Source organism: Leopardus geoffroyi, chromosome B4, assembly GCF_018350155.1.
Source record: "Leopardus geoffroyi isolate Oge1 chromosome B4, O.geoffroyi_Oge1_pat1.0, whole genome shotgun sequence".
NCBI lineage: Eukaryota > Metazoa > Chordata > Mammalia > Carnivora > Felidae > Leopardus > Leopardus geoffroyi.
The window spans coordinates 43,045,058-43,071,474 of record NC_059341.1 but is presented as its reverse complement, the minus strand read 5'-3'; the positions used below and the strand labels follow the sequence as shown (position 1 = coordinate 43,071,474).

The 26,417-nt window shown below is 42.8% G+C and overlaps 1 protein-coding gene and 1 pseudogene across 3 annotated transcripts in view; both read right to left on the bottom strand.

Annotated features, from left to right (window-relative positions):
* Positions 1 to 14,355: 14,355 nt before the first annotated feature.
* Positions 14,356 to 26,417, bottom strand: part of A2ML1 (alpha-2-macroglobulin like 1) — a 48,837-nt gene continuing 36,775 nt past the window's right edge. For 2 of the 3 annotated variants that reach the window (XM_045465724.1, XM_045465722.1), the window contains exons 27-36: positions 25,609 to 25,683; positions 25,275 to 25,437; positions 22,963 to 23,177; positions 18,722 to 18,937; positions 18,430 to 18,557; positions 18,174 to 18,264; positions 17,766 to 17,834; positions 16,799 to 16,901; positions 16,078 to 16,119; positions 14,356 to 14,861 (exon numbers count right to left, since the gene is read on the bottom strand). In XM_045465724.1, the coding sequence (XP_045321680.1) occupies positions 16,079 to 16,119; positions 16,799 to 16,901; positions 17,766 to 17,834; positions 18,174 to 18,264; positions 18,430 to 18,557; positions 18,722 to 18,937; positions 22,963 to 23,177; positions 25,275 to 25,437; positions 25,609 to 25,683 (1,101 nt within the window). In that variant the 3' untranslated portion in view covers positions 14,356 to 14,861; position 16,078. The remainder of the gene's footprint in view (positions 14,862 to 16,077; positions 16,120 to 16,798; positions 16,902 to 17,765; positions 17,835 to 18,173; positions 18,265 to 18,429; positions 18,558 to 18,721; positions 18,938 to 22,962; positions 23,178 to 25,274; positions 25,438 to 25,608; positions 25,684 to 26,417) is intronic. The other variant, XM_045465723.1, reaches the window with a different exon arrangement.
* Positions 21,436 to 22,540, bottom strand: LOC123591429 (annotated as a pseudogene).

The window sequence follows — 26,417 nt, the reverse complement described above, 5'->3', positions numbered from 1 at the left end:
TCCCTTATGCCTTATGTAAAATCATCTCCATCTTCCACACATCACACGAGGCTAATTGTTGGGGAAATATACCAGCATGTAAATCTCACAGCATTTTCTGTGAGATTATAACCTGTCCAATTTCTCAGGTCTCCTCTGGCTGCTTGTCTTGAGTATCATAAAGGATTCTGTACCTTGGGCCTCAGTTTCCTCATTTTTCAGTTAAAGAGATCATATTAGGAGATTTCTAAAGACATTTTCAGTTCCAAGAAATTAGAGCTCCGTCTTCTGCCAGCGGTGGCCAGTTCTTGAACTTTATACAGGATTCAGAAAGTGATTTTCATTGCATCTCCTAAAAACTAAACAGTAGTACAGGGTTGTCTTTCCCTAAGATCACTAACATGCGAGGCTTGCGCTGAGGAGGGACATTAGTCACAGAACAGATTCTTAGGTACTCAAGTTGATGCCTTTTTTTTTTTTTTTTTTTTTTAATTTTTTTTTTCAACGTTTATTTATTTTGGGGACAGAGAGAGACAGAGCATGAACGGGGGAGGGGCAGAGAGAGAGGGAGACACAGAATCGGAAACAGGCTCCAGGCTCTGAGCCATCAGCCCAGAGCCCGACGCGGGGCTCGAACTCCCGGACCGCGAGATCGTGACCTGGCTGAAGTCGGACGCTTAACCGACTGCGCCACCCAGGCGCCCCGATGCCTTTTTTTTTTTTTTTGGTTTTATTTAAGTGATCTCTACACCCCATGTGGGGGTCCAACTCAAGAGCCCAAGATCAAAAGTCACATGCTCTTCCGGGGTGACTCAACTGGGTGGCTCAGTTGGTTAAGCATCCGACTCTTCCCTTTCAGCTTGGGTCACGATCTCACGGTTCATGCGCCTGCTTGAGATTCTCTCTTTTTCCCTCTCTCTCTGCTCCTCCCCTATCTCTCTTTCTATCAAAATAAATAAATACATAAATAAATACTTAAAAAAACAAACAGTCATATGCTTTTCTGACCAAGCCAGCCAGGCACCCCCAGGATAATGACTTCTAACTCGGAAAATCTATGTGTACATACCTACGCAAGATATTTGGAAAGGAGATCGCGAGGTGGTTGAACAAACGGCTGGACACAGAAAACAGGGAAACTAAAAAAAAAAAAAAATGATAACAATAACCTCAGTCTCCAGAGAATGCGAACACTATTTCCTCTATGTGGAACATTCCCCACATTCCTCACCCCATACCTCTATCCTTCCTGCTTATCCCTCTGCATGTAGCATAAGCATCGGTTCTGGGAATCTTTACTTTGGTCCCGAGATTAGGTGAGGCCCCCCATACCTCTTGCCCTTTGTTATGTTCATTCCACTCATAACTATATGCTCAGTGTTGATCTTCCTCATTAAGCCCTAAGCCCTGTTAGGGCGAGAGCGTCGTCATCATATTCATCCGGTGCCTAGCACAGTACCTGGAAGCGAGTAGATGCCCAGAGAACATGTATTGGATAAACATCTCTGCAGGTGCCTTCATATCTCAGTGCCATGGAATGATTCTTTCTCTCCCCTGGCGCACAGCCTTGTAACTGCACTTTAAGACGGAAAAGAACGGGGCGCCTGGGTGGCTCGGTCGGTTAAGCGTCCGACTTCGGCTCAGGCCATGATCTCACGGTCCGTGGGTTCGAGCCCCGCGTCGGGCTCTGTGCGGACAGCTCAGAGCCTGGAGCCTGTTTCAGATTCTGTGTCTCCCTCTCTGTGTGACCTCCCCCGTTCATGCTGTGTCTCTGTCTCAAAAATAAATAAAGGTTAAAAAAAAAAATTTAAGACGGAAAAGAAGAAACCAGGAATAAGAGAAAACGTGCCCTACTGGTTTTGCCAAAACCGTAATCTGTTACATAAATTGTTAAGGAGGAAAATGCTAGTAGAATGCTGCAAACAGTAATTCCATTCAACGCAAGAGAAAAAAAAAAAACATAAAAACAAAAAAAAACCAAACCCATGCATACTCTGAAAACAGTACATCACACGGAACTACAGAGCGAACGCTGTTGGATAGCTAATATTTAAGGAGTATCTTATACCTAGTTTCTGTATTTCTGCAACAAGTGTTAGAAGATAAAAGATGACACCTTTTTCCTTACCTTAAAAAAAATTTTTTTTAACGTTATTTATTTTTGAGAGAGAGAGAGAGAGACAGAGTGCGAGCTGGGAAGAGGCAGAGAGAGGAGACACAGAACCCGAAGCAGGCTCCAGGCTCTGAGCTGTCAGCACAGAGCCCAATGCGGGGCTTGAACCCAGGACGCGTTGAGATCATGACCTGAGCCGAAATCAGATGCTTAACCGACTGAGCCACCCAGGCACCCCTCTTAACTTTTTTTTTGAAGGTGACATTTTGTAAACGTATATATGCATGTATGACCGAATATGCACAGAATATTTTGAAAAGATAGACGAGAAACAAAGAACCATCTACACCCACACTGTCGACATGAACTTGACTTTACTATTGCACTGTCTTCGTTAATATGAATTTAGTATTCCAGGAAATACTTGTCCAGAAAATAAAAGTTGCAAATAATTGTGGTGTGTAATTCAGGAACACCCAGAAAAACCATTTTAAACTGCTCAGCTTTTCCAGAGGCAGTTGGCAAACGATTATTTAGTCTCTAAGACATTTCAAAACCCTCACCGTGGCTGCGTCTACAGTCCTAAACCGTGTTCCTTAACCAATCTTAATGAAACCCCTACATTGAAAGACTCCCCCACTTAAACCAGACCCCAGAACCGCATAAACATCCTGACTTAGCCCTCCCCTCCCAGATACTACTAAGGTTCTTTCAGGGAGCTAGCATTTAACAAAACTAATAATAGCTACTCTTGAGGAGGGAAGTGAGAGAAGAGACGTACAAGGTGATTTTTTTTTTGCACCCTTGAATTTTACATCAGTATGTCTTGTTTATTCCAAAATAAATGATTTTTTTTTTGAAGAAAAGAAGTAAAATCTAAACACGTTCAGCAAAAGACACCATGTGTACTTTCCTCTCCGGCCAGCAGGTGTCACTTTCTCGCCTAGGTAAAAGCTGCCTCCACCCTTTCTCCTGGATGCAGAAAGAAGGCATGGGGTTCATAGGACAGCCTCAGTTATGGGACAGAGGACTTAAATGGGCCTGGAAATGTTGATTCCTAGAAAGAAGGGTTCAGGTTCTCTCCTCACAATAATAGCTAATATTTATTGAATACATTTTAAAATGGCTTGAAGGTAAAATTAGGACAATTAACCACACATATTTAAAGTGCACACTTATTATCACTTTTTTAACATTTATTTATCTTTTGAGGCACAAAGGGAGACAGATTGTGAGCAAAGGAGGGGCAGAGAGAGAGAGGGAGACACGGAATCTGAAGCAGGCTCCAGGCTCCAAGCTGTCAGCACAGAGCCCGACGCGGGGCTCGAACTCACAAACTGTGAGATCATGACCTGAGCTGAAGTCAGATGCTTAACCGACTGAGCCACCCAGGTGTCCCAAAGTGCGCAATTCTTAATTAAGCTTTACCACCCTGTGTAGGGCTTGAACTCACAACCCTGAGATCAAGAATTGTGCTCCACCGAATGAACCAGCCAGGTGCCCCCAAAGTGTGCAATTTGATGAAGTTTGATATATGTATGCAATCATAAAAACTACCACTACAATCCAGAGAGTGAACATATCCATCACCCCAAAAAATTTTCTCATGCTAATTTGTAATTCATCCCTCCCTCCTCCAGATAAGTACTTTATATGAATATATTTTTCACCCTCACCACCCCTTTTTAAGTAATGACCAGAGAGAAATCAGGGGTATATCCTTGAGGGGACCGTGTACTGTCTTGCAAGATAGAAGCCTCTACCTCATCTTTCAAAGAGTGCTTTGAGGGGCTCCTGGGTGGCGCAGTCGGTTAGGCGTCCGACTTCAGCCAGGTCACGATCTCGCGGTCCGTGAGTTCGAGCCCCGCGTCGGGCTCTGGGCTGATGGCTCAGAGCCTGGAGCCTGTTTCCGATTCTGTGTCTCCCTCTCTCTCTGCCCCTCCCCCGTTCATGCTCTGTCTCTCTCTGTCCCAAAAATGAATAAACGTTGAAAAAAAAAAAAATTTTAAAGAGTGCTTTGACCTTGGCAAAGCAATCTGGAAATGGCTGAGAATTCAACTTTCTCTGGAGCTGTTCCTTTTTTTTTTTTTTTAACATTTATTTTATTTTTGAGAGAGAGACAGAGCGCGAGTGGGGGAGGGACAGAGAGAGAGGGAGACACAGAATCCCAACCAGGCTCCAGGCTCTGAGCTGTCAGCACAGAGCCCAACGTGGGGCTCAAACTCACCAAGTGTCAGATGTGACCTGAGCTGAAGTCTGCGCTTAACCAACTGAGCCACCCAGGAGCCCCTGGAGCTGTTCCTCTTGTAACAAAATGTTGAGCCTGGTCTTGAGATTTTCCTGCACTGTAGTTGCAGAAGTTGAGAATTTTTGGATCTGGCCAAGAGGCCCCCAGATTTTCATATGTAGCATTTAATTGCTTATTAAACACCCTCAACAGGTGAGAGGGTGTCAGCATACCTCCTTAGTAGAGTTTGGGAGGGGAGGGCTAAGTCGGGATATTTATGTGGTTTGGAGGTCTGGTTTAAGTGGGGGAGTCTTTCAACGTAGGGGTTTAAGATTGGTTAAGGATCGTGGTTTAGGACTGCAGACACAGCCATGGTGAGGGTTTTGAAATGTCTTAGAGACTAAATAATCATTTGCCAACTGCCTATGGAAAAGCTGAGCAGTGTAAGCCCCCTCTCCGAAATATTTATTGCTCCTCATACAAAGCCATCCAATTCCATAGTCCTAATAACAATTTTTTATTTTAATACTATATTGCTAAATATAGTATTAAATATTATTTGAATATTATAATATTAAATATAGTATTAAATTTATTATTTAAAAAATTTTTTTAATGTTTATTTTTGAGACACGGAGAGACAGAGCATGAACGGGGGAGGGTCAGAGAGAGAGGGAGACACAGAATCCGAAGCAGGCTCCCGGCTCTGAGCTGTCAGCGCAGAGCCCGACGCGGGGCTCGAACTCACAGACTATGAGATCGTGACCTGAGCTGAAGTCAGATGCTTAACCGACTGAGCCACCCAGGCACCCCTAAATTTATTATTTTAATACTATTAAATAGTATTATTATTATTCTTATATTATTTTAGTAATAGTATAGCAGTATAGTATTATTTTAATACTATAAAACACTATTATATATTATATGTAGGCATATTGTATCTACATCAATTAATACATTAATTGCTATTACTTATGATTAATGTCTTAATATATAATCATACTAATATGACATATATAATAATGTATAATTCTGTTCATATGATAGCTATCTATCATAGATATCTATCATATGATAGCTAATAAATATATATTATAATGTTATATATATTATAATACATATTACCACACATGGTGGTATAATATAATATATAATATATAGAGAATATAGAGAATCCCAAGCACGCTCCATACTGTCAGCACAGAGCCTGATGCACGTCTCAGTCCTGTAAACCTTGACATCAAGACCTGAGCCCAAATCAAAAGTCAGAGGCTTAACTGACTGAGCCACCCAGGCGTCCCCAAGTCTATCTTAAGGAAAAATCACATGACTAGAAAACTATACCAGCAGATATCATATATATAATAAATGATATGTATAAAACTATTATAAATAAAACTAGTGTGTGTGTGTGTGGGGGGGGGGGTATTATTAGGATAGGCAAACACAACAATGAAACAAACAGAACACAGAAATAAACCCTCACCAGTATGGTTACCTAGTTTATGATAAAACCACGCACTGCAATGTAGTAAGGAAAGAATGGTCTTTCAGTAGATGGTGAGGAGACAGTTGGATATCCATAAGGGGAAACAATGTAGCTTGTCCCCTACTTCATACCATTTGCAAAAATTAACTCCAAGTGGATTGTATATCAAATATGAAAGTTGCGGGGTGGGGGGGGCACCTGGCTCAGTTACAAAATATGTAATTCTTATCTCAAGATTGTAAGCATGAGACCCAAGTGGGGTGTAGAGATTACTTTTAAAAAATTGTGTGTGTGTGTGTGTGTGCATGTGTGTGTGTGTGTGTGTGTGTGTGTGTGAAAGCTGAAACAAAAAAGCTTTTAGATGAAAACATAAGGAAAACACTTTTGTGACCCGGAGCAAAGATTTCTTAAATAGAATATAAGGGGCGCCTGGGTAGCTCAGTTGGTTAAGTGTTCAACTCTTGATTTTGGCTCAGGTCATGATTTCATGGTGGTGAGATTGAGTCCCGTCGTGCTGGGCATGGAGCCTGTTTAAGATTCTCTCTCTCTTCTTGGGGCACCTGGGTGGCTCAGTCAGTTAAGCGTCCGACTTCGGCTTAGGTCATAATCTCACAGTTCATCAGTTCGAGCCCCGCGTCTGGCTCTATGCTGACAGCTTGGAGCCTGGAGCCTGCTTTGGATTCTGTGTCTCCCTCTCTCTCTGTCCCTCCCCTACTCGTGCTCTGTCTCTCTCTCAAAAATAAATAAACATTAAAAAAAATTTTTTTAAAGATTCTCTCACTCTTTTGGGGTGCCTGGGTAGCTCAGTTGGTTAAGCATCCGACTTCGGCTCAGGTCATGATCTCACAGTTCGTGAGTCGGGCTCTGTGCTGACCGCTCAGAGCCTGGAGCTTGCTTCAGATTCTGTGTCTCCCTCTCTCTGCACCTCCCCTGTTTGTGCTCTGTCTCTCTCTCAAAAATAAATAAACATAAACAAAATTAAAAAAAAAAAATTCTCTCTCTCCTTTTCCCTTGGCCCCTCCCCGGCTCTCACACAAATGTTCTCTCAAAAAAAAAAAAAAAAAAAAAAAAAAAAAAAAAAAAAAAAAAAAAATTACACATAAGACACATAGTAAAAAATTAAACAACAACAACAAAAAAACAGAACCTAAAAGCACTCACTGAACCTGTATTAAAATTAAGAACATTTGTTCGCAAAAAGACACTATTTTAATGAGTGAGAACGCAACCCACAGACTGAAAGAAGACATTTGCAGTACATACATCTAACAAGGGCCTCCGATTTCAGATACATAAAGAATTCCAAAAAGAAGACAACCCAATAGAAAAACAGACAAAAGACTTGAACACTCTGTAAACAAGGACACCCGATATATCCAGCTAGAGTGGCCAGAATCAGAAAAATCAGATTAACGGGGCGCCTGGGTGGCGCAGTCGGTTAAGCGTCCGACTTCAGCCAGGTCACGATCTCGCGGTCCCGGAGTTCGAGCCCCGCGTCGGGCTCTGGGCTGATGGCTCAGAGCCTGGAGCCTGTTTCCGATTCTGTGTCTCCCTCTCTCGCTGCCCCTCCCCCGTTCATGCTCTGTCTCTCTCTGTCCCAAAAATAAATAAACGTTGAAAAAAAAAAAATTAAAAAAAAAAAAAAAAAGAAAAATCAGATTAACAACAACAATTGATGGGGATGCGGAGAAGGAAGAACCTTCATACACGGCTGGCGGGAATACACAAGGGTGTCACCACTCTGGAAAACAGTCAAGCAATTCTTCCAATAATTAAACACAGAGTTACACTATAACCCAGGAATTCCGCTCCTGGGTATGCACCCAAGAGAACTGAAAACATACATCCCCTCAATAACTTGTACCTGAGTGTTTATAGCGGCATTATTCATCATAGCAAAAAGGTAGAGACAACCTAAATATCCACGAGTGGACAAATGGATAAACGAAATGTGGTTTAGCCACAGTTGATATCCGACCATATTATCAGGTCATAGAAGTGTTATCTGACCATAAAAAGGAATGAAGTGCTGGTTTATACTACAATATGGATAAATCCTGAAAGCATTATGCTAAAGGAAAGAAGCCAGTCACAAAAGTTCACATATTGTGATTACATTCATATGAAAGTTCGGAATAAGAAAATCTGTAGAAATAGACAGTAGATTCGTGGTTGCTCAGGGCTGGGCAAGGGGTGTAGGGAGCTAAAGGATATGGGGTTTCTTTTGAGATGATGGAAATATTCTCAAGTTGACTGTGGTGATGGTTGCATATATCAGCATATACTAAAAACTATTGAATTATATACTTTCAATGGGTGAATTGTATGATATGCGAATTATATCTCAATAAAGCTGTTTTTAGATTTTTTAAAAAGTGTTTAAAAGTTTATTTACTTTGAGAGAGAGAGAGAGAGAGAGAGAATGGGGGAAGGGCGGAGCGAGAGGGAAATAGATATAATCCCAAGCAGGCTCTGCACTGTCAGAGCAGAGCCCAATGTGGGGCTCAGACCCACAAAGCGTGAGATATGACCTGAGCTGAAATCAAGAGTGGGACACTTAACCAACTGAGCTTCCCAGGCACCCCAATAAAGCTGCTTTTTTACAAAAAAGAATATCCACGAGGCCCATAAGCTTTTTTCAAAGTACTCAGCTTTATTAGTTATCAAGAAAATACCAATTAAAAACCAATGAAATGACAGTATACATCTACCACAATGGCTAAAACAAACAAGTCAGGAAATACCAAAATGTTGGCACAGATGAAGAGTAACTGAACCTTTCATACGCCGCTCTTGAGAGTGTAAATTGGTGCAAACACTTTGGAAAAGGTTTCAGAGCATCTACTCAAGTAAAACATGTGTTATACCCTATGGCCCTCTATACCCCTAGGTATATATCCAACATAAAGGCATATTATACGTTCACCAAAAGATATGCATTCGAATATTCATAGCAATGCTATTCAAAGTAACAAAACGTGGGGCGCCTGGGTGGCCCAGTCGGTTAAGCGTCCGACTTCAGCCAGGTCACGATCTCGCGGTCCGTGAGTTCGAGCCCCGCGTCGGGCTCTGGGCTGATGGCTCAGGGCCTGGAGCCTGTTTCCGATTCTGTGTCTCCCTCTCTCTCTGCCCCTCCCCCATTCATGCTCTGTCTCTCTCTGTCCCAAAAATAAATAAACGTTGAAAAAAAAAATTAAAAAAAAAAACAACAAAGTAACAAAACGTGAAACTACGTCATTTCTCAGCAATTGTACAATAGAGAAATAAACTGAGGTATACTTATACAATGGAAAACGATGTCGCAATGAGTATGAATGATCTATAGCTATGCAAAATAATATCAATGAATACCTATAAACATTTTGTTGAGGGAAACAAGCCAGCAGCAACCATTTGTATTCTTACATATTCTTTTTTTTTTTTTTTAAGTAATCTCCATACCCAATGTGGGGCTCAAACTCACAACCCTGAGATGAAGAGTCACATACATGCTCCATGACTGAGCCAGCCAGGCGCCCCATGTTCTTGTTTTTATATGGGCAAATATAATCTGTGCTTTTAGAAATTGGTGTTGTTTCTATGTTTATTATACTTGAATAAAACGTTTTTAAAAAGCAAAAGCAAAAAGTAAACCATGTATCATTCTCATTGCCTATCCCAAATGTCCAAGGGCCCAAAGTCAAGGACAGATCTATGATGTCGTGAAGCACCCAAACTCCTTTTGTCTCTCTGCTCTCTCATCTTCAACATACAGCTTTTATCTGCATGGCTGCAAAAGGATGCTTTTCCTCCAGGATCCTCGTCGTCGTTCAAGTCAAGAAGAAGAAGGAAAGGCCAAAAGCTATCCCTTTGTGAGGTTCTGTCATCTCCTTCAGAAGGGATTTATTTCCAGAGACTTCCAGTTACCTTTTTTTTTTGGCTAGAATTCTGCCACAGAGCCTCCCCGAACTGTAAGTAATTCTGAGAAGGTGAGTATTTCAGTTGGGCACGTTACAATTATGCTTTTCCTTAGTGAAGAAAAAGAGAATGGATACTGGAGAGGTATTCGACGTGTATACCGTCAGGTTAGAAGCCCTCAAGGATCTTACGTGCTGGTGGGGCAGAGGGGGTATTAACAGAAAAATGTGAACCCAGTTTGATAAGTCCTCAGCGGAGAGTGCTACAGGAGTGGAGAGGAATTCTTGTGGAAGATTCCTGACTAGATTAGAAAACACCTCTCGAAGGCCGTCTTATAGGACCAGTGGAAAACCTCCAGGCAGAAGAGATGGAAAGGCTTTGCAAGCAGCATAAAAAGCATATATTAAAATGATCAGGGAGGGGCGCCTGGGTGGCTCAGTTGGTTAAGCGTCCGACTTCAGCTCAGGTCACGATCTCGCGGTCCGGTCCGTGAGCTCGAGCCCCGTGTCGGGCTCTGGGCTGATGGCTCAGAGCCTGGAGCCTGTTTCCGATTCTGTGTCTCCCTCTCTCTCTGCCCCTCCCCCGTTCATGCTCTGTCTCTGTCTCAAAAATAAACATTAAAAAAATTAAAAAAAAAAAAAATGATCAGGGAGCATAGTTGAAATAGGGAACTAAATGCAGTTTGGTGTTCCAGGAGAAGTAAGGGTAAGGTTGGAAGACCAAAGGCATATCTGGGAAGCAGACACAGGAGGAACTCTCTGCCTTCTCCTTTTCTGCCTGAAAGCAGGGCGTTAATTTTCTCTTGGGAGACTGTCTCCCTTCCCCTCTCCCACACCAGGAAAGCGATCTTTATCACAGGAGACGGAAAGTCAGCATAAACAAGTCTGCATAACAAACCTTACTAAAATAACCTTAATCTTTCACTCCTTTCCCCCTATATTTACCTTCCCACAGTGTTATTGCCCCTAGAAGACCAAAGACCTTTTCCTTTGTTTTGTAACTTCTCTATAACATATTGCCCTTTGTTAAAATGGTAATATGAGCCCCCAGACCTGACTCTTAGGGCTTTTGCTTTCTTCCTGTAAAGTGATCAGGTGCATACAAATAGATCTTTTCTCCTGTTAATTTGTCTTTTGCCAATTTAATTCCCAGGCCCCAGGCACAGAATATAAGAAGTTAGAGGAAAAGCGGGGGAAGCTGGATGGTTCAGTCAAGTTGAGTGTCCGACTTCGGCTCAGGTCAGGTCATGATCTCACGGTTCGTGGGTTCGAGCCCCACATTGGGCTTTGCACTGACGGCACAGAGCTTGCTTCGGATTCTCTGTCTCCCTCTCTCTGCCCCTCCCCTCCCTCAAAAACAAATATTTTTAAAAAATGACATAAGAAGCATTAAAAAAAAAAAAAAGAAGTTAGAGGAAAAGGTTTTCCTCTCTTACAAATTCTACAGTCTAGAGTCCTGGCAGTTTTCCCAGATTCTTCCCGGACTCTTGTCTTACATCCAATCAGTCACTGACAATGGTGAGTTTCACCAGACCTCTTTGTTTCTGGAAAACAGGTCAGTTAAGAAATACCCCCATTTTTTGTTTGTTTTCCAAACCCCCGTCACCTTTTGTGTTCCATCCTGTTCTCGTATATTCCATGAAAAGACCCGTCTCTACACTGGCTCATGACTCCAGTAAGATTAGGGCCCTGTGTTTTCCTACCTCCGTAAAACCTCAGTTCCCTTTCCTTTTCTATGAGACATTCTTCGTTAATAAACATGCCCTCTATTGCAATAGCCTGAATAACAGCACCTCAGTTGTCTGGTGCATTTTGTCTCTGACATCACTAAGTTCTGATGCGATCTCCCCTGGGAGTAACTTCTACGTAGGCCCCTTCCTCCTAACTCCCGCTGCCAGTTCCCCAGCGCGTGTCCAGATTACCACAGCAGTTTCCTAAATGACTTCGAGAACTTCAGCTTCACCCTTCTCTTCTCCATTCTTCAGTCTGATGCTGGAATGATCTTTCTTTCTTCTTCTTCTTCTTTTTTTTTTTTTTAAGTGTATTTACTTATTTCAGTAATCTCTACACGCAACGTGGGGCTCAAACCCACAACTCCAAGATCAAGAGCTGCACATGCTCTGACCGGGCCGGCCAGGCGCCTTGCTCTTCTGAAAAAGCAAGTCAGGATCTAACTTCTCTCTACTTTCTCAACTCACTTTTCTTTTTCTTTTTTCATTTATTTTTTAACTATTACTTTTTTTTTTTTTTTTACATTTATTTATTTTTGAAAGGCAGAGAGAGACAGAGCACAAGCAGGGGAGGGGCAGAGAGAGAGGGAGACATAGAATCCAAAGCAGGCTCCAGGCTCTGAGCTGTGAAGCACAGAGCCTGATGCGGGGCTTGAACCCATGAACCGTGAGACCATGACCTGAGCTGAAGTCAGACACTCAACTGACCAAGCCATCCAAGCGCCCCTCAACTCACTTTTAAACACACACACACACACACACACACACACAATCCATGAGTTGCATTGAACTACTTGGATGAAATACCCATGATTTCTTCTACCTCTTTGTCTTTCATTTGTAGCTCACTTTGCCCAAACTTGCTTCCTCTTTCATTTTCTCATTGTTCATCCAGCTCAGGCATCAACCTGGAAAAGCCATTCTGACCACTCCTTCACTTCAGTCTGGGAAGGTGCCTGTCCTACGTAATCCCATAGCTTTTTGTATTTTCTACCTCTCCCTCTCCTTCCTTCCTCCCTTCTTTCTCTTTCTTTCTTAAAAAATTTTTAGGGGCGCCTGGGTGGCGCAGTCGGTTAAGCGTCCGACTTCAGCCAGGTCACGATCTCGCGGTCCGTGAGTTCGAGCCCCGCGTCGGGCTCTGGGCTGATGGCTCAGAGCCTGGAGCCTGTTTCCGATTCTGTGTCTCCCTCTCTCTCTGCCCCTCCCCCGTTCATGCTCTGTCTCTCTCTGTCCCAAAAATAAATAAACGTTGAAAAAAAAAAATTTTTTTTTTTAAATTTTTAATGTTTATTTCTGAGACAGTGGGGGAGGGGCAGAGAGAGAGGGAGACAGAATCAGAAGCAGGCTCCAGGCTCTGAGCTGTCAGCACACAATGCAACACGGGGCTTGAATTCACAGACTGGGAGATCATGATCAACTGAGCCAAAGCTGGACGCTTAGCTTAACCTTAGCTTAACCGACGGAACCACCCAGGCGCCCCGCCCCCTCTTTCTTTCTTTCTCTTTCTTTCTTTCTTTCTCACACTGTATTGTAACTGTTGATTTATTTATTTTCTCCCTCCACCAGTCTGTGAACAACTTGAGGACAGAAACTTCATTTTACTTATTTTTGCATTCCCAGAACTGGTAAAGTGCCTGGCATATAACAAATGCATGTATTGAGTCCCTACTATAAGCACTATAATATGACATGTCACTTAATCCTCACAATCGCCTTGCTTCTTAGATATGCAGAAATGTTTACGTTTCTGATTCTGTGTCTCCCTCTCTCTCTGCCCCTCCCACTCACTGTCTCTTTTTCTCAAAAATAAACGTTAAAAAAACTATTTTACATAAAAAAATAATATTCTTTGCCTTCAATCTGAAGCCCAAAAGATACAATGAATACAGAAACTCTATTCATTTCAAATATTCATTTAAAATACTCTATCCAGATATAACTTCTTTAAAACTTTTTTTTAAATGTTTATATGTTTTTGAGACAATGCGAGAGACAGCGTAAGCAGCAGAGGGGCAGACAGAGGGAGACACAGAATGTGAAGCAGGCTCCAGGCTCTGAGCTGTCAGCCCAGAGTCCGACACGGGGCTCAAACTCACGAACCGTGAGATCATGACCTGAGCCAAAGTCGGACACTTAACCGACTGAGCCACTCAGGCACCCCCAGATATAATTTCTTAAGTCCTGAGGATCACTATCTCCCTCCATTGCAAAAAGGGGGAGGTTCTGAGAGGAGTCACAGAGCCAAATGTAACAGGGTAGAGGGTTCAGGAGTGGGGGGAGCGTTCATGAGTGCCCTCTTTTCTTTAATTTCCATGATACCTGAGAGGTAAGGCAGGCTTGGGGATGACCTCCTTTGGGTATGTCCCCCATGTTCTCTCACTTTGGGAACTCCTAGGAGGTCCAGGGCAGAGTCTAGGGTGGCGGAGACAGGAAATGAACAATTTTTGCAAATATGGCCCTGGGCTTATGGAAATATCTCTACATCATGGACTTACTTTCCCCTGGCTCTTCCAGTCAAAATTTACAGTCCAGAGGAGCGAGATCAGAGAGTGAATATCCAGGGTGAAAAGGTGTGGTTGCCTAGATGATCTTCTCTGTTTAAATACTATTCATCTCTTTCCCCCCCATACCTTTGCCTCCAGACCCGTTTCTAAAACAAAAACATTGCTTCCAGAAACAGCTTACACAAAGATAGGTATCCTCTAGTGGAAGAGGCTGGGGGAATCCTGAAGGAGAAGCGCAGAGATAGGGAATCCTGGCCAGCCACTTCTCTTGTTATCAATCACTATTTTGCCCTGCAGTGACAGCTGGCTGAACACAATCCCTTAATTGGGACTCTCTGACCCCTCCCAGAATCGGCAAGACGATTCTCTGACGTGTCTGGGTCAAAAGGTTTAAAGAGGAAGCCAAAATATGAGTTCTGGTTAAAGGATGATTATTATCTTTCAACAAAACCTTTGGGAGCCATAGCAAGACGCACAGAGTCAAGGACACAGGTTTTCTTTTCAAGGAAAAAACTTTTTTTCATCTACTCCCAAAGCGCTAAATTACATCTCCCCTTAGATTTAACCTCCAGAAAGACACTTTTATCTTCCCTGGATCCCCCTCTGCTTCCAAATCTTCTCTGGAGAGTCCCCCCTGTGGCTAAATCACATCTCCTCCCCCAGGGGTCTTTTCCAGGTAATTCTTCCCTGGGGTGATTATTCTGAGCCCATCCCCCCCGCCCCAACCCTTTATTCCGGCACCTATGCATCTGTGAAGTGGAAGAAAGTAGCTGAGGTTCACGCCTGCTCATCTGTTACACACTCACTAGTCAATCAGAGAAATCAAATTAGTTGATTGAATGAGTTTTGCTTTAAGAGGCAGAAGAATGTTGTCCAGTAATGTCACAGGGGATTAAATTAGTCTCTTTCCAACTTCTATCCTGGGAGAGGAGGGGGGGGCGGGGGGAAAGAAGACATCATTATACTCAGAAAGTCTTCATGAATGTAAAAGAGTTTCTCCTATCTATTTATTTGTTTAATTGTTTTTTTTTTTTTTTTTAAGTTTTCTTTAGGGGTACCTGGGTGGCTCAGCCGGTTAAGTTTCCGACTTCGGCTCAGGTCATGATCTCACAGTTTGTGAGTTCGAGCCCCGCGTCGGACTCTGGGCTGACGGCTCAGAGCCTGGAGCCTGCTTCGGATTCTGTGTCCCCCTCTCTCTCTGCCCCTCCCCCACTCATGCTCTGTCTCAAAAATAAACTTTTTTAAAAAATAAATAAATAAATAAATAAATAAGGTTATCTCTACACCCAAGGTGAGTTTAAACTCCCAACCCGGAGATCAAGAGTCACATGCTCTACCGATCGAGCCATCCAGGCGCTCCCTCAGCTTTTTCCTACCTACAAGAAAATCTCCTGAATGGGCAATGAGATTATTAACAGTGTTATCTCAGAGGAGCAGGATCAGATAAGCTTTACTTTTCCCTTAGTATTTTTATATAACAAAGATGTAGAATGTAAAAATAATTTTAAAAATTCATCCATTTCAATCAGAAGAAAATCTTGTTTTTAAAAACCACATAGAACCCCTCCCACAAATGCCACTATTAACTTTTTCTGGTGTGACCTAAGATTATTATTCTTTCTTTAAGAGTTTAGGACCGGGGCGCCTGGGTGGCTCAGTGGGTTAAGCGTCTGACTTCGGCTCAGGTCATGATCTCTTGGTCCGTGAGTTTGAGCCGTGCGTCAGGCTCTGTGCTGACCACTCAGAGCCTGGAGCCTGCTTCAGATTCTGTGTCCCCCTCGCTCTCTGCCCCTAACCCACTCGCATTCTGTCTCTGTCTCTCTCAAAAATAAAAATAAACATGAAAAAAAATTTTTAAAAAAGAGTTTCGGACCAAAAAATGGGGGTATGTGGCTGGCTCGGTCAGTAGAGCATGTGACTCTTGATCTCAGGGTCGTGAGTTTGAGCCCCACGATGGATGTAAAGCTTACTTCAAGAAGAAAAAAGGATTTAAGATTTAAAAAAAAAAAAAGAAAAAGAAAAAAGGAAAGCCCACTTTCTATCAAAAACTAGCTCCCCAAAGGTAATAACAGTAACTCAGAAGAAGGTCCGTTAACTTTTGAATACTATCACCCTACCGCAAAAGCTCATCCTTACCTCATTCACAAGGATCAGAGTACTGAATTGTTGCCTGTTCACCTGTAAGATGAAAGGACATATATTATTACATAAGGGCCCTCATGCATTCAAAGAGAAAGCACTTCATAAAAGCTACTGCTTTAACCCTGTTCAGAAGATCCCTAGACGCGATGAGCATATTATGAGCATATTCCGAATTACGGGAAAGTTCCAAACACTACTGTTGTGGTAAATTCTTAATCGCAGCAAAAACATTAAGAATAATCAGGCCTTAAAGAACAAGGGTCCCTCTCGTTCTTTTGGTCTGTGGACTGTCGTAAAACATCGCTAGTGCAGAAGACTTTTAAAAATGACATACAGTTAAAACACGATGTTTTAGGAGGTCAAATAATGTAATTGTATGCTACTTGCTTGGGAAAGAGTATCTTTAAAATTAGGGGAGATTGGGGCGCCTGGGTGGCGCAGTCGGTTAAGCGTCCGACTTCAGCCAGGTCACGATCTCACGGTCCGGGAGTTCGAGCCCCGCGTCAGGCTCTGGGCTGATGGCTCAGAGCCTGGAGCCTGTTTCCGATTCTGTGTCTCCCTCTCTCTCTGCCCCTCCCCCGTTCATGCTCTGTCTCTCTCTGTCCCAAAAATAAATAAACGTTGAAAAAAAAAATTAAAAAAAAAAAATTAGGGGAGATAGCATGAAGAGCGAGGTAGAACTATGTTGGGAGATACAACAGAGCTCAGCCCTCACCTGGGAGGTAGTAGTCATAGACCGTGATGGTTGCTGGTTTCAGGTTAGTGACCAACATACGTTGGCTGATGGTGAAGGTAAAGGCCTGAGTCTCCTTATTCAGCTGTGGAGAAGAAAGACAAAACATCATATCAAAACTAAAAAGAAAATAACACTCTCTGTAATGCGGAGATTAAAAGACTCTTGTCTTCACCCAAATCTCCTGAAACCCTTCTACCTGTCCCTTCTTGCCCTACGCCAGTCTTCAAGATGTTGGCTTCTGCCGACTTCCTGACTCTTTCTTCTTAGGATCTTACAGCTTCCTGGCCTTCTTGTGACAAAGTCCCCTCCATTCTTGGTCTACTCTAACCCACGGTTCCTCCACTAAATTAATTGAAGTGGCCAAAGGAACAGAATCTTTCTTTTTTTTTTAAAGGCTCTTTGCTTCCTAGTGGTTTTCTTTCTTCCTTCAGGTCTCTGATCAGGTAACATCTCCTCAGAGAGGCCTTTCCTGACCACCTTATTTTAAAATGGTCACATCCTGGCCGACACATTTTTAAATGATATAGATAGCGGGGAGCCTGGGTGGATTAGTTGGTTAAGTGTCCGACTCTTGATTTCGGCTCAGGTCACGATCTCATGGTTCTTGGGATCGAGCCCCACATCAGGCTCTACGCCGACAGGGCGGAGCCTGCTTGGGGTTCTCTCTCCCTCTCTCTTTGCCCCTACCCCCTCTCAAAATAAATAAACTTAAAAAAAAATAAATGACATAGATGGCTAGCATGATGTATCTGTTAGTACTGCCCTGGAGGTGAATAAGAATATTTTATAGTAAACAACATGGAGGTAGAATTCACTTCGTGGCTTCAGACCCATTCTCTTAGTTCCCTCATCCCCGTGCATGTGACACCAGTATATACAGATTAAAAGGGAAGTTGCAAAGCTACATAAGGAATCAAGCTCTTGGGTTCAGTTTCTGAACACCTACCTCTTCCAAGTAAATGTTCAGTACGTCAGTTCCAGATTCAACCTTCTTCACCAGTGGTTGTTGGAGAAGCTAAATGAGAAAGGGGGAAAATAAAACAGACTAAGATCCAGAGCCTTCCCTATCCCCTAGGGTACTATACCAAAGCTCTGTCATGATCAAGGAAACAATATATACTGTGGAAAAGGTAAGACAAAGGAACCAAGATGATTCCAGTTTCCATTTAACACATCTGATGCACTTTTGCAGCCCATTGAAATAATGTAATTATGAGTTGTATATATACATGCATAGATAGATAGATAGATGATAGATAGATAGATATACCATGAAGCCCATTTCACCAGCTTTTTAGGGATCACGTTATGTCCTTTTAGAGCTTGTTAAATGAAGAAGAAACAACAGACTTACTAACTGATTGGTGCCCTCCATGGGACTGAACCCAGAAAGCATCTTCACTTCTACAATGGCCATATTGGAAGAGCTGCGACTCCCCACATAACTAAGGGCAGAAAGAGGTACATCTGTGTCAACCCGTTATTTTCACTCTTAGCAGACTCTGTAGCCCCAACGTGCGTGCGCGCGCGCGCACACACACACACACACACACACCTCAGCTTCTATGATCCGGGTGCCCTCCCCCCCCCACCAGCTCAGCTTTTCTCACCTGGTGTGGACAGTAAGCACCAAGGATCGAGGTGAAGTAACTTGCTCACATGTATCTTTTCCCACTTCCACACTAAGACTAAAGGTATCCGCAAATTTAGGAGGGGGGATGTTGTATTTCAGCACCGTCTAGCAGGAGGAAATAGATAACCAAATCAGAGCTGGGAAGAACTTTAACTATTGCACAAACTACTCTCTTCACAAATGAGACAGAAGGTTCGACTGGAGGAAAAGACGCCCGCAGGCTCTCCTTCCCAATGCGTGCTGGTTCTTTCCCATGGATCTCTGCTTACCTGCACGTAGACACAGCCCTGGCCCGAGGCCTCCAAGGTATACGCTCCAGGGACATTGGGTAGAGTCTCCTGCTGAAATACCAACCGGTTGGCAGCCTGAATGTTGAAAGCACGCTGGAAATTCTCACTGGATTTCACAGCCATGTTGACTTCTTCAGATGGCACATAGGCAGTGGTGGCATATTTGGCAAGAGCTTGGAGAGCAACTACAGTATCCTGAAGAAAACGGTGGGGCATATGCTTACATTTTGTGAGCCACTGGAATTAACTTCAAATAACCCGATAACCTACGTGTCTGGCTGTTCGCTAGTGTGGATGACGCCTCTTCTAAGTATGTAAGAGCCACGTTCATCGATGCCGGGAAAGCCCACATAGAAATCATATCTTGCCTGTCTAGAAAATTGTCATCAAGTTGTTATGACACATCTATAGGTTATCGGGTTCATCTCATATTCGTCTTTAACCAAACCTAGCTTCAGAATGGGCTATAGTTAGAAGCAAGTGGGTAACTGTTCAGTATATATTTTACAGTTTCCTTATTTGGAGAGGAAATAGCAGTAACATAATAGCCCTAAAAATTGCACATTCTTCAAAGTCATTTAGCTCTGTGATGATCTTCGATGGCACAGCTGGAGAGGATATCAGGGTACCCTTCCTTGCGAACTAAGGCTTCTTCGCCGCTGTGCCATGTGACCATCTTTTCTTCACTTGGATAGAAGACAGATAAGCTGCCACCAAGAAGGCAAGGCATCAGAACTTTTCCATTCTGAAAATATGATTTATGTAAGTGACAACTAGAGGAAAGGAAAAACAGAACGAGATGTCCAGCAAATTGCTATATTTTACTGCTATGAGAATATCTACATGCTCGACACTTTGTATAGTATCTACAGAATAAGGGAACCCCACATCTTCCTATCCCAAATGAAAAAGAACAGCTGTATTTAGACATCATACTGTCGTATAAAAGCCTGGGTGGCTCAGTCGGTTAAGCGTCCGACTTCGGCTCAGGTCATGATCTCACGGCTGGTGGGCTCGAGCCCCCGCGTCGGGCTCTGTGCTGACAGCTCCGAGCCTGGAGCCTGCTTCGGATTCTGTGTCTCCCTCTCGCTCCCTGCCCCTTCCCCACTTGCACTCTGTCTCTCTGTCTCTTAAAAAAAAAATAAATATTAAAAAAAAAAAATTTTTTTTTAATTTTTTTTTTTAACGTTTTATTTATTTTTGAGACAGAGAGAGACAGAGCATGAACGGGGGAGGGGCAGAGAGAGAGGGAGACACAGAATTGGCTCCAGGCTCTGAGCCATCAGCCCAGAGCCCGATGCGGGGCTCGAACTCACGGACGGCGAGATCGTGACCTGAGCTGAAGTCGGACGCCCAACTGACTGAGCCACCCAGGCGCCCCCAAAAAAATTTTTCTTGAAAAAACAGGAAGGCAGGTCACCCACTCTGGGGAAGCTGCGAACAAGTGATTCCTATGCAGCTTGACTATCTACACACAACTTTTTATCTACTCTCCGTGAACTTGATCCCAAAAGGTCCTTATTGCTCCAATATGTGGAAACAATTCAAGAAACGAGACCTCATCACTGGCTGAAAAACCACTGTGGGTGACATGTGCCTTCTTGTAATAGCTAAGGATTTTATTGAAAAACAATTCTGACATGTATCTGTCACTGAGAGTTCTAAACATTTCACTCACAGCTTTCTGAAATTGTATATCATGATTATTTAGGGCTCAGCAAGAAAGAAGTCCTTCCTGATCTTTGGCCAAGAATTTCTTTGCAGGAAGGAAGGATAGTACCATATAATTTATTTATTTATTTATTTATTTATTTATTTATTTAGAAAGAGAGAGTGCAATCAGGGGAGGAGCAGAGAGAGAGAGAGAGAGAGAGAGAGAGAGAATCTCAAGCAGGCTCCACGTTCAGTGCAGAGTCCGATGCGGGGCTCAATCTCACGACCCTGGGGTCATGACCTGAGCCAAAATCAAGAGTCAGACACCCAAGTGACTGAGCCACCCAGGTGCCCCAGTGCCATATAATTTTTTTTAAACTCCTATTAAGGCATTACCATATTCAGTTTCAGTGCTCTTAACATCTTTACCAGATACTTCATCAGTTAAAATATATTCTTTTTCCAGGTCTAATTTACATGTTATATCCTCAACGAAACTGGCCCTAATTTCAACGAGTCAGAATACAATCTTTACAAAGACAAGAAATATGCTTTTTTGATTATTTTGTATGATCAGTGAGTTGGATATGGTATGTATTTAATAACATTTGCAGCACAAATGAATTAATGACTACTCTCTGTATAATCATCTAAGACGATTTTTATGATACTATTTGAATATATCATGCGATTTTACATCTTTTTCCCAACTGCCGCCAAATTCAAGTTCTCCTTACCCCTAACCTAGACAAATGAAAGAGTGTCCTATCTCTTTTTTTTTTTTTTAATTTTTTTTTTCAACGTTTATTTATTTTTGGGACAGAGAGAGACAGAGCATGAACGGGGGAGGGGCAGAGAGAGAGGGAGACACAGAATCGGAAACAGGCTCCAGGCTCTGAGCCATCAGCCCAGAGCCTGACGCGGGGCTCGAACTCACGGACCGTGAGATCGCGACCTGGCTGAAGTCGGACGCTTAACCGACTGCGCCACCCAGGCGCCCAAGAGTGTCCTATCTCTTCAAATCCAGTGTCTCTCTCCTCAGAACCATCCCCTACACTAAGTAACAGTAAGTAACAGGTTAATCTTTCTGACACAAAGTTAAAAAAATTAATAGCTTCTCAGAATGCGCAAAATCTTGAGTCTGATACACAAGGGCCTCCATGGTATAAACCTGTCCGAACTTTCTAAACTGAGGTCCCGTTATGCATTGGCTAACCCAGTTTTCCCGACAGTCATTCTATACTTTTGCAAACTGTTGTCTCTGCTCATGCCATTTCTCCTTCCTTGTAATAGTTGTCCCTCCAAATGTTACATATCCTTTTATTTATTTGTTTGTTTGTAAGTAGGTTCGACACCCAACATGGGGCTTGAACTCACGACTCCAAGACCAAGAGTCACACGCTCTACCAACTGAGCCTGTCAGGTGCCCCTGCATATGCTTTTAGATCTACCTCAAATGCTACTCCCCTGAAGACTTTTCTTATCCTTCAAGTTGTTGTAAGCTCTCTTTCCCTTTTTAAGTGCATTATTTTGTATCTTTTGTTTCTTTCTGGTATAACCAAATCCTGCTCTGTCGTTATAGAGCTTTTCCTAACTTTACTTCTAGTTTGTGAATTTTTTTTTTAAGAGTCCGGTGAGGCATTTTATTTGCATGAGCGTATTCTATCCCTAGGAAAAGAATTCCCGGGATTTTCCCTCCTGTGTGTTTTCATCCTGCTTCCTCATGGTCCACGATGCCACCTGAGGTTGTCAGTACAATGAAACCAACTGGCAGGAGGGGAGCAGATTATTCTGCCATTTTTCTAGACCTTTGAGCCGTACATCAAACCTGGGGCTGATCACTCCACACTTGTTTAGCCTCCCCCCCTCCGCCCTGTGAGGTTTCCAATAATTTTCCCAGCTCTGTGAGCATCGATGATTTCAAATTCGCCAATGCAACCATGCTTCAGTATCACAGTTAGAAATCAGACGATGACTTTGGAGCACGACCCAATAAGAACCTGGTGTTTGCTTCTCTTTTCAGCATTGTCAATGCTCTTGAGAACCTCTGCCAGGACATTCATGTGCACCATTATGGCGGCACGAAAAGATGGCGGAAAGAGCTAGTTTGTGAACTTTTTAAAATAGAAACTGTATATCTTACTAGCTTCCCAATGCCTGCAATAGAAGGAAGTATACCCGTAAAATCTTGCTTTTATGTTTCTGACTCCATGATTGGCTTTCTAATCTGTTAATGTATAATTTAGCCATAATTATATATGTCCTATTCACACATAAAATACTGATCTTATAATGTTTCTCTTTATTCCATTATGTTTCATACTCTACAAAGGAAGAGAATTAAGTACATATAGTACTATTTATGTGTTCATATGACCCGTTGTTATGAACCCTATATATTTTTCACACGTTTTTCCTCCCTCCCTATAGAATTATACGTCTCTTGACCTAGAAGTCAAGGGCAATAGTTTTTTTGGTCTTGTTTTTGTTTGTTTGTTGTTTTGTCCTCTCTCCACACAGGACCTAATACTACCTGATAAGTCGAGGTTGGAGAGTGGGTTATTTACCTGAGTAGAAGAGAAGCCCCCATATGCGTTGCGTTGCTTGGCCAACCAAGCCACTATGGCAGTGGCCTTGGCTATCTCCTTTTGAGTCAGGCTGGCTTTGCTAAGCTGGGCTAATAAGATATATGCTGTAAGTTCCACATCTACAGCCTCAGGCTCAGACCAAGGTCTGGCATCCTGGGACCGAGTAGGCTTTTGGCTCCAGTGAATGGACTCTCCTGTGGAGAAGGAAGCATAATCAGGAAGGTCTTAGAAGGAGATGATTTCCCATATTCAACGTGTAAATGCTACACCTCAGAGCAGAGCAAGCACCAGCCAAAAATTAATCATGAGTTAGAAAAAAAATATTTCTCAGAATCTTCGGGTGTATTGGCCATCATGTTTACACAGGGATGTGTGTGTATACGTGTGTGTGTGTGTGTGTGTGTGTGTGTGTGTAGAGCCATCCATAATTCCTCAAGGTGAAGCTGAGAGTATCAACAAATGCCTCCAGCAATCACATGAAAACCACTCTTGTTAATTTATCAATTCTAATGCCAGTGGAGATAAGGTAAGTAGAAACTTACAAGAATCTTATGTGTTTGGGGGCATGTTTTTGGCGTGTAGGATTTTGTTAATTTTTTAGCCTTTATTTTACCTAATCAAAAGTTTAACATTTTAAGAATAAAAATGACAGGATATGCATAAGAACTCTGAGAAATCATAGAAAAATGCTAATGAGGGTGAGCAAATAGAAGATGAGTCTAAAACAGAACTCTAGGACAACCAAGACGACAGATAACTCAAAGAAAGGGATGAGCAAATGGAAATAAAAAGAGCGAAAGCTATGGGAATGCAAGCTGGTGCAGCCACTCTGGAAAACAGGATGGAACTTCCTCAAAAAAGTAAAAATAGAACTACCCTGGGACCCAGCGATCATACTACTAGGCATTTATCCAAGGGATACAGGGGTGCTGTGTCGAAGGGACACATGCACCCCCATGATTATAGCAGCACTATCCACAATAGCCAAAGTATGGAAAGAGCCCAAATGTCCATCGACGGATGAATGGATAAAGAAGATGTAGTATTTATATACAATGGAGTATTACTCAGCCATCAAAAAGAATGAAATCTTGCCATTTGTAACCATGTGGATGGAACTGGATGGAACTGGAGGGTATTATGCTAAATGAAATTAGTCAGTCAGAGAAAGACAAAAATCATATGACTTCACTCATATGAGGACTTTGAGACAAAACAGATGAACATAAGGGAAGGGGGGCAAAAATAATATAAAAAACAGGGAGGGGGACAAAACAGAAGAGACTCATAAATATGGAGAACAAACTGAGGGTTACAGGAGGGGTTGTGGGAGGGGGGAAGGACTAAATGGGTAAGGGGCACTAAGAAATCTATTCCTGAAATCATTGTTGCACTATATGCTAACTAATTTGGATGTAAATTAAAAAAAAAATTAAATTAAAAAAAAGAAGAGTGAAATCTAGAAGTTTAATTAATTATCCATTTAAAGATAATAAATAAATAGCCCACAGGAGGCAATCTAATTGGAAAAACATAAAAGAAAACATGTGAGCCGGCCATGCAAGATAATGGAGAAGAGATCATCTCATTAAATCAACATACACTGGAACAGGTATGTGCAACCCACGGTCTGAGACACTCATTTCATGACTAGAGTCGCTTATGTACCAGTCAAAAAACTACCCAGAACCCAGGACAGGACAACTTAGTAATGACATTCCCATACAAATGAAGGCCAAGATTAAGCTTTTACCTGGAAGTCTGATTTTAACCCCACAGCTAGATCAATAAAATGCTTGTTAGAACATCAAATAGTATTCCAAATACATCCAAAAGTTTTTAGGGTGCCTGGTTGGCTCAACCAGAAGAGCATGAGACTCTTCATCTCGGGGTCATGGGTTCGAGCCCCACATTGGGTGTAGAGATTATGTCCATAAAGTTTTTAAAGGACCTTGAAAAGTCTCTCTTATCCCGTCAACCTCAGTGAACTCATAGCAAAGAATTGTCAAAGACGGGCAAAAAGGGGGATTCTACAACACCAAGGGGTCCTTTGACTAGCTCCCACCGTTTGTTTTCTCTTCGTGTTAAAAATATAGCAACGCCTTTTAAGGACTTCCATGGGCTTTCTTATAAAATCCTCAACAGTGACCTAATGACTTCACACCTTGTGCTAAAAGGAATCCTCTCTAAGACCGAATATATGTGGGACTACGGGGACTAGGAACAATCACAGGTAACTCACAGCGCATTTCCACAATTTCGACAAAACACTCCTAACATGGCCAACATACCTGTGATGATAGCCTGCTGGTCTAACTTTTCAAGAAGAGTGTTTCTGATGTCCATCTCCCCAGCCAGAGAGAAAGTATAAGCTAGTAGGGCCTGTGTGTAGAGGCTGTTAGTGGAGGAAACAGAACTCCTGAGGCACCGTAGGCCCCGACTCACCATCGGGTCCTAAAAGGTACAATGAAGAACTGAGTTTATAAGGCATTCCTTTGAAAACGGGAAGTGATAAGGAAGTCATCGTATCCTTTTTTGAGTCTACAAGGGTGAACGGTAGGTGCAATGTCTCTAGAAGTAGGCATAATAGGAAGGATAGACAGAGGAGGCCCTAGAGACACGCACCTGTATGGTTTTGCTCATCTCCAGCAACGCGGCTGTGATGTATGCAGTCAGGGAAGTCTCATCATCAACGCCACCCTAGAGGATGCAGGGAGACGAGGTCAGGGCCACAGGCAGCACAGCGCGTTGTATGACTCGTGCGCAGATTGCAAAAAAGTATCCCCTCTGAACGGGTGGATTATTTAAACAAGCAGACAATCACAGGGGAGGGGATATGGAGAAAAATCTCTTATTCTCGGGTTCTTCCTGAATCTGAGCCTCCTCAAACAGACATCCTCTCAAGAAGCAGAAGGCCCCGGGGGCGCCTGGGTGGCTCCGTTGGTTAGCGTCTGACTCTTGATTTCAGCTCAGATCACGAGCTCACGGACCAAACCCCAAGTCTGGGCCGACAGCTTGGGATTTTCTCTCTCCCCCTCTCTCTGCACCACCCCCTCCCCTTCGTGCTCACTCTCTGCCTCAAAATAAAGAAAATAAATTAAAAAAAAAAAAAAAAAGTGTCCAGCCTCTTCTCCAGGGGGGAGATCAGATGGCACCCACCCCGTTTAATGCCTTTCATGGAAAGACATTAGCAAGTTTTTAAAAATAGCTAATCACAATTGTTATCCTCATTCGGGAGATAAGAAAATAAACCCTTAAAAGGCTAAATGGCTTGCTGGAGATTACACAGCTAATAAGCAGCAGGAGTTGAACCCAGGGAGTTTAATTATGGAGCTCCTGCACCAAATCACTAAAGCTTGCTACACAGGTGATGGGCTTCTTAAGAGCCTGGCCGGGGCTGGTGGGCAGGAAGAGGAAACAGCTCTGCCATCTTG